Here is an 18,624-nt window from a genome sequence, read left to right as displayed (position 1 = left end):
ACAAGCTTCATTTATACTCATATACTGCTTCATACCGCCTAAGGCAGTGTCTAAGCGGTTTACAACTGTAAGCTAATTTGCCCCCAACAATCTGGGTACTCATTGTAGTGACCTCAGAAGGATGCAAGCCTGAGTCAAGCTTGAGCCCTTTTGCTGGTCTTGAACTCACAACCTTGTGGTTCTGAGTGAGTGGCTGCAGTACAGGCTTTTAACCACTGTGTCACCAGGGCTCCCTAGCCACCATTGGTATGCAGCTCCTGAAAAACTACCCCAGAAGGCCAAAGGCTCTTGACCTGAGTGACACATGGCAAGAAGGCTCCTTGCTCTGTTCCATCCTACTTCAAAGTTTCAGTGTATATTACATAAATTTCCACTTCTGTTACTGAGAAGAAAATAGGGCAAAAGTAACTTGGCAAGGCTAGTTAAAAGCAAAGTTTCTCTTGACTATTCTATGATCAGTTAAAAAAAAATAGGAATGAAAAGAAACAAACTAGGGCAAGCTAAGAATTCTGACCTCTAATATAAGTCTTGTTGTGTAACTTCCCTCTACGTATCTTCCATTTTAATCTAACTTGCCCTGTGTCGCATTGTTCAATGCTTCCTTTTTAGATGATGTTTTAGAACCATCATAGGTTCCAAATGATTGCATTTGTGATTACAAGTACCACACTTCACCAAGAAGTCTGGCCCTGGGTCACCACACAGAAGATTTCCAGGAGTGTGTCTTCAAAATGTCAGGCAGCACTAAGCACAGCTAAATAGATAGTTGGGTGGCACCATTCAGAATTTAGAAGCATTTGTTTTGGACTACAGTTGCCAGAATCCCCAATCAACATGGCCACCTATGAGTAAAATTTCTTAAAATATTTGCTCACACCATTCCAATAACTGAAGTCACTTGTAAAAGCAGCAGTCTTTTGATCCCAATCTGACACTTTCTTCCATTTGGGATGTAAAACTGAAAGAGGAAACTCTTGTGAGAAACTTACCAAACTTTTTTCCTTCCTTGGTTGCGCCTGTCATTTTAATCTTGGCAACTTCAAAGAAATCCTTTATTTCCCTGTCATATAATCGGGATATGTAATCCATATAGTTCTTAAAGGAAAAACACATGCAGAATAATAGGTATAGTTGTCTCTTCAAGAAGAGAAAACAAAGGGCACTTTTATAAGCATATTGGGGTTGTTCTGACAAATCAACAGATGCTTCTTTGCTCCGGAAACTAAGCTGGTAGTGACAAAATAAGCAAAGAGGGGACCTTATTTGACGTACCATGTTGGAGGCCATGGATATAATGGTCCTTACTGCTTTTCAAAGAAAAACAAGTGTAAGCTAGCCAACAGCTACTAATATTCAAAGCCTAATTCTTAAATCAGCAAATCATTACACTTAAAAATACAAACAATATTTATTGAGCAGTAAGAAATTATTGTGACATTTAAGTGTGACTATAATGGTGCTCTCCATTTGTTTGGGAAGCCCAAGCTTCCCAAACTGCCTCAGTGTGAAAAAACACACAGAGCTGGGTGCCCAGTGGATACAATCACCCTTTTACTTGACTTTGTTAACTTTGTTTGGATCAAATTTTCTGGGGTACAGAAATACTACATAAACAATATGATTTGTGTACACATAAGCCAAACATCTTATTCTTAGCTTCAGCACCTAACAACTGTAGGTGAACTGGGGTAGAAATCCATTGGTTAGCATTTCTCTATTTTAATTTTTTTTAATGGGATGAAGCACATCTTGCTTTGAAAATCTATACACTTCCAAGACTTGTAATGCAGGGGAAGAAAAGTGTATGTGCGAAAAGAAAGGAGTGCAAAAAGAAATGACAAGGAGGCAGTGAGATTCAGAGAAACACAACAAAAAGGAGACTGACAGATTTTCATATCTCTACATATGAGTACTTCAGAAACTGAAAATGGAATGCCGAATATGATAGGAAACACTAGTGACTACACAGGGCATGCCTTCCTCAACATGACCTTGAGAAATCAAACAGAAGAAACTTAGAACAAAGAGGGAACAGTGTTGGGGTGGCAAGGGGAATGCTCATTTGACAAGGTTCAAGACCAGTAGACCACACTCAGATGAATAATCCCACACTCAGATGAATAATCCCATACTGTTGTTTTAAGTCATCAGAAGACAAGATTTTATCAAGTAAGCACCACATTCCATGTCCTATTTCACTTTAAGCCTTCCCCCCCCCACTTTTTGAGCCACTCACCTTTGTGAGTCCTTCATATTTTCCATAATCTGTGTTCTTTAACCACTCCATAAGTTTGGCATATCGGAGCAAGTCCCTGTGGAAGGGATGATGGTTCGGTAATGTCAACTCAATGGAATGTTGAGCAAGAGTGGAACTTTGGTCATGGCCCTTGGCAGAAGAAAGTGGCAAAAGGAAGTTGTCTGAATGAATATTCCAGTAAAATTGCAAACCAGCAAACTTTCAGAAACTGTTAGAGAAAATAACTTTTTGCAAATTATTAAGTATGCCTTTCCAGCTTCTCCTTTCTGTACTCTAAAAGGCAGATAATGAGCTAAAGACATTTTGAAACAAATATTTAGATGTTAGAAATAATTTCTTGCAATCACAATGCATTTGTCTCATCAGGAGTTGCTTCTTCTGACTGAAATTTCAAGATTGGTCTGATTAACTTTACATTTGAGAAAAGGTTCAAAGAGAATTCCAATTTGACATGTTGATCACATCACTATGTGATGAAATACGAAAACTAAGAGTTTGGGAGGGTGCCTCTGGACTTTTGATCAACCCAAATTTTCCAAATTCCCTTTATTTTAAACAGCAAATGAGGAAAAGATTTCAACGTACATTTGATGTATACTTGTTAAAATGCAACTCCAGACAAGATGTTAAATACAAAACAATGCCAGTTAATAGACATCATTCACATACATTTCAGCTGCTCTGTCACCCATTCATCCAACTGCCTGTGGAAACACGTTGCTTTGTTTTTGTCCAAGACAGCCAACCTCTCAATTTGTTTCAGACATAATTTACAACAGAATACAGTACAGATGTTAAATACAATCAGCTCTAATATTCACAAAGAGATCAAAGCCATCAGGTATCCTGTACACTCATGGTAAGCTCTTTCTTAGAGTGTGGTTCTCTATGTAGCCAAAGGAGCATGATCTACACATGAAAGAGGTTATCAGTAGGCTTGGGGGAAATGCCAAGGTTGAAGAAATACAAGTATTTAGGAACAAATTCTACAGTGGGAGTGGAAAAACCAAAATGGCCCAATGAAATTTAAGTCTGCTTAGGGGCACAGATTTATAGACTGTTTGAGGAAAAGGGAGAAGATGGGACTAAATGAAACATTCCTGTTAGAGGACATTGCTTAGTGGCATCCTAAAACAGGTGCATTTCACACTACAACATTTGCCACAGGCTCCATGTGTTTTATATTATATGGAAAAATTTAAATTTGGTTTAGCTACAATTTAATTTTTTGAACTAGTGTATTATCCCATTGAAAATGACCTACTTTAAAATAGCATTCACCTACCACTCATACACAATGAACGTACTATAAACCCCATTTTTTCCTCATTATCCATGCTGATTCAATGTCTTCTTCCCTTAGGTATGCATCTTTCACAAAAGCATATCAATCACTTACAGAAGAAGCTTTGGAACTGAGGTAACAGCCAGAAATGATCTGCTGCCTCAAGACATTAAGCTTACACTTTTGATTTTGCAGAGGCAATACTCCAGAAAATAAGTTAGGCTTAGCAAGCTGATTTTAGGAGGCCAAGTAAAATTGAAGTGGCTTGATTGAAATTCTGTACTCACAGAAACTGAAAGATAGTAGGACCTGTTACTGAGACCCTTCTCCAGCTCTATAAACTATTTGGAGATAAAATACAGGAATGAGAAGAAGGAAAAAGAACTGTTGAGTTGAGATGACCACACAACTCACACTAGACATGGAATTACAATCATGCTATTTATAGAGCTTAAAACAAAGGAAGAGGTCACAGAACAAATATTCATTTCCTTAGTCACAGGAATACACACAGACACCCCAGAAAAGTTTGCCATCTCCTTAAATCTGAACAATAAAATATTACTGAAGCCAAAAAACAGGTTCTATCAAAATGCAAGCATGTTGGCCGGGGGGGGGGGGGGGGGGGGGGGGGGGGGAGAGGCTGGTATTACCACAGCACAACATGAGGCTAACTGGCCTGGCACCATGCCATAGGTATCACTGCATCACCCCTGTGAACAGGAGACAAATGCAGGAGGGAGTTGCTGGTACTGTATGAACACACCTCCCAGCCTTCACATTACATCTGAATAAGTATTTTTAATCACTCAGTTCTAAATCTGTTTCATTAAAACTGAGCATACATCCAAGGAAGGGTGTTTTGGGACTGCAGTACGCAAGCCTCACAGAGATAACATCCAGTGTAAGCCTTATACAGCCACTTGAATAAGGACTACTCAGTTTTCTTCAATACTGGCTAGAAGACTCAACTTCCTAGATTAGACTGGTTAAAAATTGTCCAACAGTCTCTACCAGTCCCTAGTTTTATTACACAGGCACTTGGATCTCTGTGCACTGAAACCCCAACAGCAAGGTGCAAGATCCATATTTCACTGTCACTTTGGATCTCAATTCCAAATGGAAATCAAGATATAAATCAAATGAATCAATCATTCACATAAGTAGTATGATCAGGATCTGCCTGATTTCATAACAATTTCTAGGCTACGTTTTATTCATTGAGCAAGACAACATAACTGTCAGACAGTTTAAGCAAAGCTCATCAAAAATATTTCAAGTTGGATCTATATTTAAACATATGCAACTGGACTGACTTTCCTGCATTTTCCTCTCCTTGGTAGGCTCTATAGTCCTCCCCTCACCCCCAATGTTTAAACAGAATATCATGGTGCCCAGCTGAATGGGAACAATCATGGGCCAGGGGATGAATCCTGGAAGACCAGATAAGAACATACTTCATGAGCTAAGCTTAATTCATAGAAACTACTCTGTGTCATTTTCACATTCTCCCCACCATCAACAGTATAGCCTACCTCATTCGATAGTCTCCTTCAATTTTTTGTGTAGCGTTTTGAAGAACCCATGGTGTCTGCCTAGGGAAAGAGGGGGCAAGGAACTATGCATCTATAGTTTTTTTGTGGGTTTTTTGGGCTATGTGGTCATGTTCTGGAAGAATTTATTCCTGATGTTTCACCTGCATCTGTGACTGTCATCTTCAGAGGACTCTGCATTTGCTTGCTCATTTGCAAGCTCATAAATGTACATCTAATCCAGTTTTTGGGGAGCTCTGAAAACTGAATTGAGCAATTGCCTGCATACTTTGCAGTTGAAAAAAAAAAGAGTAGGAAAAAATACCTGTTGAACAAATACATTGTTGAGATGACTGGCCAGTCTCCGTGCAAACTGCTCACGTAGGTCACTAAAGCGCTGCTGCTGTTGCCTGACAGCATGAAGCATCTCATGCCCTGTCATCCAAAACATTGAGAGATTACTGCTACAACAAGAATATTTGAAAAGGGAAGGGGACTAGGACTAGGACTAGGAGGAGCCATAATTTTTAAAGTAGTAAAAGACAATAAGATTATTATTATCTAACAAGAACTTAAGAACACACTTACCTGGCTGAAGAGCAACATTCATACATTGTAAGAGAGCATCTGCTGCATTGGTGCAGGCTTCAATGCCACGCGAGGATGAAAGGTCACCTTCTTGGAGGGCTTTGATGTGACCCTTTGCCAAATCCATATGATTCTGCAAAAACAAATATTGACACAAGGGATGGGAAACCTCAGGGTGAATGCAGCCCTTCTGGGCCCCAATTCAGTCCTCCTGGGCTGCCAGATGACAGTATACTCTTTTTTCATAATTTGGAAGTTTCCTTACTTTCCGATTCTCCCTGTTCATTCTGAAAGACTGAAGTCCCATTCCTAGGACTTAAATACTTGCAGCTAAAAGCTTTATTCTAAACTATATTGATAAATTTGGACCCATTCTCATCTACACTGTTGTTTTGTTGCTCTGTTATTCAGTTCCAGTTCTTAAATTTCGGTATGCATTTTTCTCTTACACACACACGCACGCACCCCTTCTAAGCATCTTTATATTGCTTAAAGGAAAGGGTACAAATCAAAAATCTAACTGGACATGCCCATACCTATAATGAACAAAAGAAGTTCACTATATCCTGGCCTATACAACTTGAGGCAACTTTATTGACCTTTTAATGATGTTTTATATAATTGCAGGGGAGTGTTTATCATCTATTGAGATGTATTCTAAAATTTTGGCATGTAAACTATAGATTTAAGGGAATGATTTCATAAATATTTCACATGCTTACAACAAGGAACTCTATTTCTGACAGCAGTTTCAGATTGTTAGTGTTGCTGAGATGAATTAGATGGTTGCTTTCAGAAATCTGGTCCATTTGTTCTTTTACACTCTGCAGCATTTCCTCATAACTGCTCAGCTTCAGTTCAATTTGGTCCACCTCCTTTAGCGCCTCATCAAGCAGCTGCATAAGTATGTTCACCTGTTTTTCAGAGGCCATGATGGACTGGATATTTGCCTGCAAAGCAATCCATACAATTAGTCAATAGCCAGACACAAACTAAACTACACATCTCCAACATTTAATCAATACTTTAGGGAATATGAATGTTTCAACAGCAGTAATTGCTCAATAAGGTAGGGCACAACCTTGGAACAGTTGATTAAGAGATGTTTTAAAAAATATCAATTTTTCTAAAGAATTATTGTAAAAACACTCATTTCAACCTGTTAAATCACAAAGCACGGTCTAGCATGTAGAACTGGATGGAGGAATGAGATGGTAAAGTTCAGAAATCAACTCTCTCAGGCTGAGTCCACTACAAAAATTGAGTGCTTGGCTTGCAATATGCTTGGTTCTAGATTTCCAAACCATCACCTACCTTTCTTCCTCATTTAAACTAACCTGCAACAAGAAAATATATTAATGGGGGTTTTGATTTTGCCCAGGGGATCATGAAGACTCGAGAAGCCTGGAAATTACTTGCTTCAGTCAACAGGCAAATTCTGAAAGTAGTGGGAACCTAAAAGGCAGTCGCAACTGCTGAGAATGATCTTATTCATAGTTTATGGGTCCAATCTCCAGGATGGGATCAAAAATCAGTTACTTTCTCATCTGAAAAATAATTAGCTTTAGCTGAACTAATTCTGAATGGTTATGGCAGTGAACCTACCCATCATTAATCAAGTGTCCAAGAGCTCCTGGGAAAGTACAGCTAGTCATTAATCACTGGGACTCATAGAATCCTATATGGCCCCACCTAACTCATTCTAGCATCATCCTGTGATATTAGTCATATCTACTGCTGGAATACTAGTAAAAAAATATCTTTATATCAGGTAAGCCTACTGGTCCATCTAAAGCCAGCACTGACTATTCTGAACGGCAACAGCTCCCAACAATCATAAGAACATAGAGCAAGGTAGGTTGGATCAAACCAAAGGTCTATCTAGTCCAGCATTCTGTTTACACAGAGACCAAACAGCTGCCCGTGAGAAGCTCACAAACAGGGCATGAGCACAGTAGCACTCTCCTAATGTACCCAGAAACTGGCATTCAGTGGTATGGTGCCTCTGACAGTGGATGCAATATATAGACATCATGGTAGTAGCTTTATCCACCATTAATTTCTTCAAACAATTTTTAAAGACACAACTGCAGGTTCTCAAGACTCAAACAATGATTCTTTGTCCAGTATGAAACATTCCAAGTCCAGAAATGTGAATCTAGTTAAGTGCAATAAAGTCCAGACTCTATTAAATCTGGTGCCCATTTTACAAACTGAACTATGCACATAGATTTAAATTAAGGGGTGGCTGAAGAGCTCCTATCCTAGGTCCAAACCAAACTGTTCTGCTTAGGATGCTAACTTTTTGGCAACCTCTTGTGAGGTACATTGCTGTTTATATTTTTTAAAAAAAGATTCTTACTCCATCTAGAACTTGCAGCTCTCTGGATAATTTATCTGCAAAGGCTTCTGCATTAGAGATGGCATATTCACAGCCTTCCATCATTATCTCAATGTCCTGCTCTTCTCTGGCATTCAGCTCTTGATATTCATCCACCACTTCTTCATCCCCTCCTGCTACATTCTGATTCTCGCCACTTGGAACAGATTCTTGAGAGGGGAACACACACAAAGAAAATGGTCATAAAAAACTGACACAGCGAACAGGCCATCAAAATCTTTTCAACAGATCATGGACAATATCAAAGGAAAGGGAAGGTAACTGTCCAGATAAAGTCAGCCTGACAAGTTCTCCTTTAGTTATATGACAGCAACGTTTGATATTTCTAGTTTATTTGCATATAAGAGAAGTCATCTAAATTATAAATGTCTGGCTAAGTACTTAACATTCTGTCTCAGTTCATTCAGGGGGCCTAAGCTGGTACAGACAGAGATAACTTTTACCTCCTGAAGATTTTGTGTGGAGAAAGCAGTAACAATATTAAAGACTCATTCCTGGAACTTTACCTGCCCTGCCCCAAGAGACCTTGGTTGGAACCTATTGAAACTATCTTCCAATGAGCAAGCCATCCATATAATTTAACATTATCTGAAAACATTTTTAGCCTCCATATAGTTTTTAAAAATCCACTGCAAAGTTAGTTACACTAGCAGTCTATTTCCTCATCCTTAACATTTCTACTTTTTAAAATGAAACAAATTCCATAGGATTTCCAAATGGGTTCCTAGCCTCCTTCCTAGTTAAGTATCATTTCTTTTCCCCAAATTGACTGAATATCATTCTCCATTTTCACTCAACAGAGTTCAGTTATACACAGTCCCAAGAAGATATAAAAAAAAAAGATAGCACTATCCGCATTATGTCTTGTTTATTAAAACCATAAATCCTAGTCTGACCTGCATAAAATACCACCAACATTTTCTCTTATAGACTGAAGAATATCCTGATCTTTATACTATGATTGATTCTTCAAAATAATAGTTTATTTCAAGCTTTACCACCTAATTTTATTGTTATCTTTTGCTAAGTACAATTTAATCAGAACTGTATGTATTTTAGATATTATTTGGTATCCATTGTCCTTCCCAAGATTTATCTGAAAAAAGATTGTTCCCAGATTTCTTTCATATCCTGGATAATTTTTTCTATAATTCTTGATATTGTCACACAAAAAGCATTTTAACTTGCCCTTTTGTTAACAACTTAAAGTGAGACAATATATTGTCCAAACACAAGAACACAGTATCTAGAAAGGTCCACCTCTTCCTGCAGTCTATTATAACCTTGATACTGTATCAAAATATAGAGATAAATATGGACAGCAATTTACATTAATATTTAACCTAGATTATATTTAACCCACGTGACAAATAAACAGTATCTAAATCAATGAGTTTTTAGTTGATTCAATTAAATATTACATCAAGAATGACTTGTATTTCCAATAAGCTAAAGACAGTAACTAGGATGCATGGTAACCTTTATATATATAAGTAATCAAAGGCTGATCCTTATGGCTGATACATCTTTTTATTCTGGCAGGCCTTTTTTATATATATACCATGAGCTTAGTTTGCAGGATGAGAACCTGAACTACTATTTCAAAAGAAAATCAAACACAAAGGGGCAGTTTGGAAGCAGGTTTATTCACTAATACGGTGTTTTGAATTTCCAGATCTCTTCTCCTCATCCTCATTTAATCCCTTAAAGTTTCAAATTGAAATTTTGATCGCAATTAAAATAAATTTTGTCAACTCCAAAACCAGTATTATTTTGAGCTCAAACTGAATGTTGAGAAAAGTAAGTTTTTATTTCAATATGGTTTACTATTCCTACTTCTTCCAGTTATCTTGCCAATGTCCCCCTGCCAAACACGACACAAGGACCCCTCTATGTACATTTCCCCTTTATTATTTTACCATATATACAAGGCAGTTTGTTATTTCGACACCCTCGGTTACATTAACACAGGTGGGCAAATTGTAGCCCTGGAGCGGCAAACTGCTTTCCAGCCTTGATCACTCCAGATTCCACCAAAGGATGAACTACTTTTTTAACTCCCCAAAAGACTAGGTTACCTCTCCTGAAAGCCTCCATGAGTGGCAATTCACCTTTTACACAGTGAAAGCATCCCCTGCTCCTGAGATGCAATAGTTGTTTTGAGTATTGTATGAGGACTGCAGGAGACCAGGGTTCAAATCCCCACTCAGCAAAAAAATTGGTATATAACAGTGGAGGAGGACAGCTGCTGCTGCTATGGGCCTTCTGGTTGCCTTTAACTTATGATGACCATCTCGTATGGTTTTTTTGCCAAGATTTCTGTAGTTTACACTCTCAGGCACTCTTTAGTATGAGAGATTTAATACATAATGAATTAGTCCAAGATATTTTCAACACTGAGATATTTGAAAAGAAGCATGTTGAAAATGATCTGATCAGAGGTTCTGACTATACTGCAATATTAATTTTTCAGTAAGAGATCATATCTTTCACTCAGTTATTGCTGGAATTGTCAGATTTCCCCCAGTTCTAAGAGTAGTTGTTAATGTAAAAAGTCTACAAGGATTGTACCTCAAAAGTCTGATTTTGAAAATTCAGAAGCATGGTGGAATTAGATGGTCCATTTTGTCTTCTACCATAGGTACCTTCACATTTGAATGGAAAACAGTTTAACTGTCTCTGGCAGCATTAAAGCTTCAAAGAGCTACAGATTTTAAAGTTATTCAGTATTTTCACATATATTTTCATTGCTTTCCTGACTGACTGCAGGGAAGCATTTGGTTTAACAAAATGATTTACAGACAGTTTTTAACAAAGCAAAAAGCAACTTAATTAGTCACACTGAAGAAGAAAAATGGAAAGAGGTGTTACGCACCTTCAGCAACTTTAGGTAGTTCTGGAGAATTAAAAGTATGAGAAAAGCAGAGGAAAGGAAGCAAAGAATATTAGCTAAGCAGTGAATGAACAGAGATTTTTTTTTTAAATGGCAACAAGTTTTCAAAGTTTCGAAAAAATAATGAGAACTTTTAAGTAAACTACAAAGCAGATTTCTTTAAATATATATATGCAGTGACAGAAAGATCATGATTATTAAATCCAAACCCATAACAACATGCAAGCTCAGCAATTAATATCAGCAGCAATTCAGGAGATTCCTTAATATTCTAAGGTTTATTCAGTCATTACTCTGAGAATGGAGAGGTGAGACCTGCTAAGTATGCTACATTAGAATTTTGTACATTGTTCCTAAAGCTGAACTAAAACTGGAGGGAACCAAACAGAAAGACAAAAGCATTTCTGTAGCAAAATAAGTCAAAACCTTGATCTGAATTCTTAGCTATTGCACAGGTTTCAACTGAACTGCTGAGAAAGTGGATCATGACCTAATTCCCCCAGTACAAAATACAAGCAATATGATCTAGGAAGGAATCTCAGATATCCAAATGGAGCCTTCCTTGCCAGCTATAGGCAAGAAAGGATCTGAAATTATAACTCTACATGGGGCTGCTAATGAAGATCATCAGAAAGCTATAGCTAGTTCAGTAAAAAGAAGCCATAAATAGGTGCCCAAGTACGTGCTTTATATCATGGGATAACAGTGGGGGATGACACCCTCACCCCATTCTTCATGTACTAGATAACTGAGAAGGAAATGTTCTGCTCTCAACCAGTGCACACAAATTTTGACTGAGTCAAAAAAAAAAAAAAAGGGGGGGGGGGGATCAGGGCTCAGCATCTGCAATCTGGAAGAGAGCACCCAGCCAGCAACTGTTCTGTTTCCAGGCACAATTTGAAGTGCTGGTTATGACCTATATCTATTTAACTGTGTTTTAATATGCTACCCATTACTGTCTACTATTTATAACATCTAGTAATGTTATGGTATATGTTTTTAATCATATTCTGAACTATTCTGAGTCTCAGTCTTGGCAGAATGGCGGCATATAAGAAAATAAATACCATATATACTTGACTACAAGTCAATGTCTTATGTAAGTCAAGGGCAAGTTTGGGGGCCAAAGTTGTGGATTTTGCTATGACCTGTGGATAAGTCGAAGGTAAAACTTAGAAGCATACAGCAAAGTATCTAACACGATGAAGCAAAGCAAAACAATGTCAAAGGACTTACAAAATTCCAGCAAACATAACTCTTTGTGAAGTCAAAGGCTTTCATGGCCAGCATCCAGTTTTTTGTGGGGTTTTCGGGCCATGTGGCCATGTTCTAGAAGAGTTTCTTCCTGACGTTTCACCAGCATCTGTGGCTGGCATCTTCAGAGAATGCTTGCCTGGAAAGAAGTTGGGTGTATGTATACACACACACACACACGCGCACACACACTCTTCTCAGGTCACACAGTAAATATATACCCAACTCCTTTCCAGTAAGCATTTTCTGAAGATGCCAGCCATAAATGCTGGTGAAACGTCAGGAAGAAACTCTTCTAGAACATAGCCACATAGCCTGAAAAACCCTAAAAAAACTATAACTCTTTGTGTTTACTCTTAAGGCTGGATGGATGAGAGAGTAGAGGGGGTCAGTGCTTCCAGGACAGATTATATTATTATACTATTGCTTTTCACCAAGGGATGGTTCCTTCTTTTAAATAAGAGTTAAATAAACAGTACTTACATTGACCCGTGGATAAACCAATTAAGTTTTTTTGAGTCAATTTTTAACCTCAATTTCTAGTCTTATACATGAGTATATACAGTAAATGGAAAGAGGAATATGAAGCACCTTGAACTGTGTGTAGAACTTGGAAAAGTTACTTTTTGGACTGCAATTTATAGATTTGTCCAGTCAACAATGGACAGTTACATACCACTGTACTGTACTTACATGAAGGAAAAGAGGAAAAACCAGTGGGGCTCATTCTGAACTTCTATTTTAAAAGAGTATTGGATTATAACATTTTACAATAATTCACAAAAAACAGCAGACCAGTGGTTCTAGGTTATCACTATTGTATGACAGCTAGCATGGTGGTAGTGGTTTGAGTGTTGTACTATGACTCTGGAGACTAAGGTTGGATTCTCAGCAATGCCGTGAAACCTACTGGGTGACCTTGGGCAAGTCACATGCTCTCAGCCTCAGGGGAAGGCAATAGCAAACTTCCTCTGAACAAATCCTGCCATGAAGACTCCATGATAGGTTCATCTTAGGGTCGCCATAAGTCAGAAATGACTTGAAGGCACAAAACAACAACAATAAAAGTAAATCCTGTAAAATCACTCCATGGGATAAATTTAAGATCAGGGTGAAAAACATATGAAGCTCAAAGGAAAGAAATTGCCTGCTGTTAGTAGAAGCATGAATGAGGGGAATACTAACAATACAGTGTTCTACTGTTTTAATATACAGTACTCTGAATTTCTGTTTTACCCTATAATAAAGAATTACAAGAGATTATTCTAAAATTTTACCTTCTAGAAGCTGAGAACTAACATTGATGAAGTCAATCTTCTTTCTAATGTAACGCTGGTTGAGTTTCCAAATACAGGAAATGAAAATGTTCTTTTCTGCTATACTGCTAGCAACCCACTTGTATACTTTGTCAAAATGGAGATCAAACTCAGGACTTTCCTGGAAAACAGACACAGAAATGAAACAGTGCTTACAATACACTTGCAGCACAAATCATTTTTGAAAACAGGCAGATTCTGGGCAATGCTAACGTCCTTACTGAATATCCATAGCATGCTACACAATGCAAGTTAAAAGAATATGACTTGGAAGGGACTGAAGAGCCCATCTAGTCTAACCCTCTGCTATGAAGGATTATAAAACTAAAGCACTCCTGAGAGACAGTCATCCAAATTCTGTTCAAAGACCCCCAAGGAAGGAAAATTACCACTCTCTGACGCAGTCTATTCCACTGACAAACAGCTCTTACAGCAAAAAAGTTCTCCCTGATTTTATGTGGAATCTCTTCTCTTATAATCTGAATCCACTGGTTTATGTTTTAATCTCTGGAGCATCAGAAAACAAACTTGCTCTATGTTCTACACGTCATTTCTTCGGGTATTTAAAGCTGGGTATTGTGTTGCTCTTCTCTTCATCACACAAAACATACAAAGCTCCCTAAGTCATTCCTCCTAAAATGTGGTTCCAGACCTTTGATTATTTGGTTGTCCTGCTCTGGACACATTCCACCTTATCAATGACACAGTGCTAAAGAAAGGTCTAAGAATTCCATACAAAGTTAATAAAAGCCTTATGAATTATTATTCTTTTACCATCCAAAAAAAATTCTTTTTGAGGGCACATAAAATATGGCAGTCCAGAAAAAATCTTCACAGTTGCAGTGGTCAATACATGAATAAAAAAAATCTAGCTAGCCTGTATCTACCCTCCAAAAGAATTTCTTTTTGGCAGAAGTTTGATATGCAACCTGACGTAAGTCTCACTTGAGTATAATAGGACTTGGGGTGAAGCCGATGGCCATGAAGGAGCAGCAGGAGGCAACTTCAGCTGCGATCAGCCCAGGACAGCGGCAACCGCATGGCCCACTCTCAAAGCAGGCCACTACTGTGATCCAAAAGCCAGTCGCTGGCAAGAGTGTTTTTCTCCTCTGCTTTTTCTGGTAGTTTGGGCCAGGTTCCAGCTGCTTTGGGGGCATGTATTATCTGAATGCCAAGCTCCCAAAGCAGCCAGAAGCCACTTCTTTTGGCCGTCTGTTTTGGGTCCTTTTGACATAAGTCTCACTGAGTATAATAGGGCTTACTTCCAAGTTAGTGGGGATTATGGTAGTCCTAGTTTTTAAGGCCACTGACCACAGACAGTTAAAGTTGGCAAACATATGATGATATATTCAAATTAAACCTTTATTTCCCCAGTGTCTTTGTATGGTAAAGATCTGCAGGACAGGTAATTAGAAATATGACATACTTTGACGGCATCCTTGGCATCAACAACAGCAAGATCTCGAAGCACCCATGCAGTCTGCCTCTTGTAGAAGTCTCCCTTATCAGATTTTTTCACCTTTACCACATTCACCTGCACTGGCCGCTCGGTTGTCACTGTCAAATACAGTTAATTATTAGTCTCACCCAAATGTTTATGCTTGTTTTCCTGCAGCTGAGAAGTCTGAGAAAGAATCAGCAACAAACCCCTGCTTGTTGCATCTCCCTCTGTTTAATTAATATGAAAATGCAAAACTACTAGACATTCAGAGCTTGCCCTGAATTCAAAATTGTACAAGCTGTATACATCTGTCAGAAATAAATCATAATCATCACTGTTAGACAAGAACTAAAAAGTCCACTAGATATCATTTTCTCTTAATAAAGAACATTTTAAAAAGGTGATGGCAGTGCATCAGCTGGCAGTGGTTTGATTATTGGACTAGTACTCTGGAGACCAGGGTTCCAATCCCTGCTCAGCTATGAAAACCAGTGGATGAACTTGGGTAAAACACAATCTCTTGGCCTCACAGGAAGGCAATGACAGACTGCCTCTGAACAAATCTTGCCAAGAAACCCCCACAACAGATTCACCTTAAGGTTGCTATAAGTAAAAAATGACTTGAAGGCACACAACAACAAAAAAATCAGTTAGCCCCAGCATACACAGATAAGAGAGCTAAACAAAGCACTTCAACAATACATACCTGTTGCACATAGAAAGCAATTTCTCTTCTTTTTTCCAGCTTTGCAAACATTAACAATGCTTAATAAACGTTCATCATTTGGAGTGAAAATATCCCTCTGTAAGGCATGCTTGATTGCAGTCATTTTTGCTGAACTGTAAGATATAGGTCATGCCTAAAATCACTACCTGCAAGCATATTTCTGAGCAAGAAAACAGTCTACTTTGTAAATCTAGTCCAACATCGTAATGGCCTTCAATTTAGTACATTAAATTTAGCACATGCTCTGGAATTAGAAGCAAGGTTCTGCATAAAGTACAATGTATTCAGTTTTGTACATTAGCTCATGCCGGATTTGCAAGTTTTATGCCATTGGACATTATCAGGCAAGGGAAATTGGAAGTATAATCCAATGGCAATCTGAACGCAATCATGGGGTTTCATGTTATTGCGTGATAGACTACCACACGCAATTTCAGGCAATGGCAAGCTATTCTTGGGCAATGGGAAGTCAGTTCGAATGCAATTCGAATTCACGTGAATGCGTTCTGGCCCCACTTTCTTTTCATTCAAAATTAAGAGAAATTCCTCTCATGTGACAAACTCCATTGTGTAGGGGGAACAAAGCATTAATTCATTCACACATCCAAAATTTTAACTCAGTGATTCCCAAAGTGGGCAGTATGCCCCCCCCCCAGTGGGAGGTGGAAAGATCCAGGTGAAGGGGAAAGGGGCAGCGGAGGACAGTGAGGGAAAACAGGGAAGAATACTTCAGTCCAAAGTATTAGCACGCAAGAAAGACAATGAGAAGCAGCAGCCTTTAGGACCATGGTGGGGATGAGGGTTCCTTAAAACCAAAAGGCAGCTTCACTGATCATTAGTGTGGTGGTGTCTTCCGTTCTTCACCTGCCTGCATGTGTTCTCTCCTTTAGTTGCATCTTTTGCTGAGTGTGGCAGTAGCACTTGGGAAACTCTTGTGAGGCTTGGGTGCAGGGCTTTGCCTCTATGGCTCAGAGTGGCACCATTTTGGGACAGACTGACTAACTTGAACAAGGAGTTAGAGCACATGGCAGCATGGGAGAAGCGGTGGCAATTTTGGGACCCTGCTTAAGCTTTGCTAGGACTTGGCTGGCAGGTTGGAGCTACTCTGCTCCTCTTGTTTTCTTTCACTGGACAGGCTGAGAGAAGAGATAACAGAAGAAGCAATGTTTGTCCAGGGCATGTGGCCTCTGTAAACTCCCAACACACACAAACCGGCTGTGCCCATCTCTGCCACTACAAGGAATGATTGAAAGTCCTTCCTTGCCAGGGAGAAGCTTCTCCCTTTACACCTGGTCACCTTGGGAGCAACAACTGAGCATCTGGCTGAGCAGCGACCGAGTTGCTGGAGGGGTGGCACGGACTAGAGGCTTCTTGGTTACTGTTCAGCCAGCTGCTTGGTTGCCGTGACCAGGTGCAAAGCAACCAAGATTGGTTATTTTGAATTTGCAGTAGAACATATCAAGAAATACACAGAAGGGGGGCACTGAAGTCATTGCCTAAGATGAAAGGAAGCAGTAGTCAGAAAGTTTGGGAGCCACTGTCCTGATGTTTCACATTGTGAGGGGAAACAAGTATGATAGTTACAAAATCAGACTTACAAACACAGCAGCATAAACTATATTATAAAAATCATATTACTCAGCAGAGCAATCACTAATGAAACTGGAACCACAGAATTACAAGTTAATTTTAAACACGAAGGTTTGCGTCTAGTAAAGCAAAAACTGAACGAAGACCGAGTAAAAATTAAATAGATAAAGAGGATATTAAGATGAGCTATTCTTGACTTTAAGCTAAAGATGACTATTCCAATGAAATTAATCACACTAGTGACAAACGAGAGCTTCTGTAATATGCGGGAGGTATAGGAGTTATAAAACGGACAGACCTGGCAACGCTCTGAAGCTAACAACACTCCTAATCCCTTATGAGGGTCTGAAATAAGCACTGAAATAAGAAACAATTTAAAAATCTTCTACTAAATCTTTAACAGAACATCAGGAACCTTTGGCCCGTCAGATGTTTTGGACTTCAGTTTCTAGAGTCCACAACCTGTATAGCTAATGGTAAGGTACCAAAGGAAATGCAGTAAAAAAAACCCCAAACAACATCAAAACTGGAAGTCCATTCTTTGCCTTTGTTTTGAACTAACCCCCACACAAAGCTCCCTCTAAGACGACTATAAAATGGGAAAAATTGGGGATTAAAAAGGCATTTTCCTGGGAAAGTTGCGCAATCGCGGTGGTGGTTTTCAGACAATTTCACAATCTAAGAGGACTTATCCCTGGAAGAACCAGGAATGCTCCAGCAACAAACCATTCATGGGATTTCCCTAAGAATGGTTTGTTGCTGGAGCATTCCTGGTTCTTCCCAGGATAAGTCCTTTCAGATCGCAATGTGTGTGAAAATCTTTGCCTGACTGCATGACTTTCCCAGGAAAATGCCTTTTTAATCCCCTGATTTTCCCCTGTGTGATAGTCTCCTAACTCAGATGGACCATTGAGAGAGCCTGCTGAAAATGAGCCATATATTTTAAATTTCAATTTTTACAGACAGACAGCCTTAAATACCTCAAAGACACCAGGTCCCATGTGATCTTGGTCAGCCTTGGATGGGAAACTGCTAATGAATATCAGGTGCTGTAAGATATTTTTGAGAGGAAGGAACTGGCAAAACCATCTGTGAGGATTTCTTGCCTAAGAAAACCCTATCAAATTTGACAGGTGACATGAAGGAACATATACACACACAGACAGATACAGACAATTCAAAGAGGCAGCAGTGTTAGTCTGGAATGTCAGTTAGTCTGGATCTTGTAACACCTTTGAGGCTAACTCATGCATCTGAAAAAGTAAGGTAGAAATAATAATAATAATAATAATAATAATAATAATAATAATAATAATAATAATAATAATAATAATAATAAT

General features: G+C 38.7%; 1 protein-coding gene across 7 annotated transcripts in view; it reads right to left on the bottom strand.

Annotated features, from left to right (window-relative positions):
* The window catches only part of EXOC1 (exocyst complex component 1), a 37,868-nt gene that overhangs the window by 16,299 nt on the left and 2,945 nt on the right, over positions 1–18,624 (bottom strand). For 4 of the 7 annotated variants that reach the window (XM_042468300.1, XM_042468301.1, XM_042468303.1 and 1 more), the window contains exons 2-11: positions 15,674–15,807; positions 14,953–15,083; positions 13,488–13,647; positions 8,025–8,212; positions 6,385–6,612; positions 5,663–5,795; positions 5,400–5,509; positions 3,830–3,883; positions 2,237–2,386; positions 990–1,095 (exon numbers count right to left, since the gene is read on the bottom strand). In XM_042468300.1, the coding sequence (XP_042324234.1) occupies positions 990–1,095; positions 2,237–2,386; positions 3,830–3,883; positions 5,400–5,509; positions 5,663–5,795; positions 6,385–6,612; positions 8,025–8,212; positions 13,488–13,647; positions 14,953–15,083; positions 15,674–15,797 (1,384 nt within the window). In that variant the 5' untranslated portion in view covers positions 15,798–15,807. Of the gene's footprint in view, positions 1–989; positions 1,096–2,236; positions 2,387–3,829; positions 3,884–5,399; positions 5,510–5,662; positions 5,796–6,384; positions 6,613–8,024; positions 8,213–13,487; positions 13,648–14,952; positions 15,084–15,673; positions 15,808–18,264; positions 18,334–18,624 lie in introns of those variants that run through there. The other 3 variants (XM_042468302.1, XM_042468307.1, XM_042468306.1) reach the window with 2 other exon arrangements.

Source organism: Sceloporus undulatus, chromosome 5 (genome assembly GCF_019175285.1).
Source record: "Sceloporus undulatus isolate JIND9_A2432 ecotype Alabama chromosome 5, SceUnd_v1.1, whole genome shotgun sequence".
NCBI classification, from domain to species: Eukaryota; Metazoa; Chordata; class Lepidosauria; order Squamata; family Phrynosomatidae; genus Sceloporus; species Sceloporus undulatus.
Note: the sequence above shows the minus strand (reverse complement) of the source record. Positions and strands in the feature narration are given on the sequence as shown.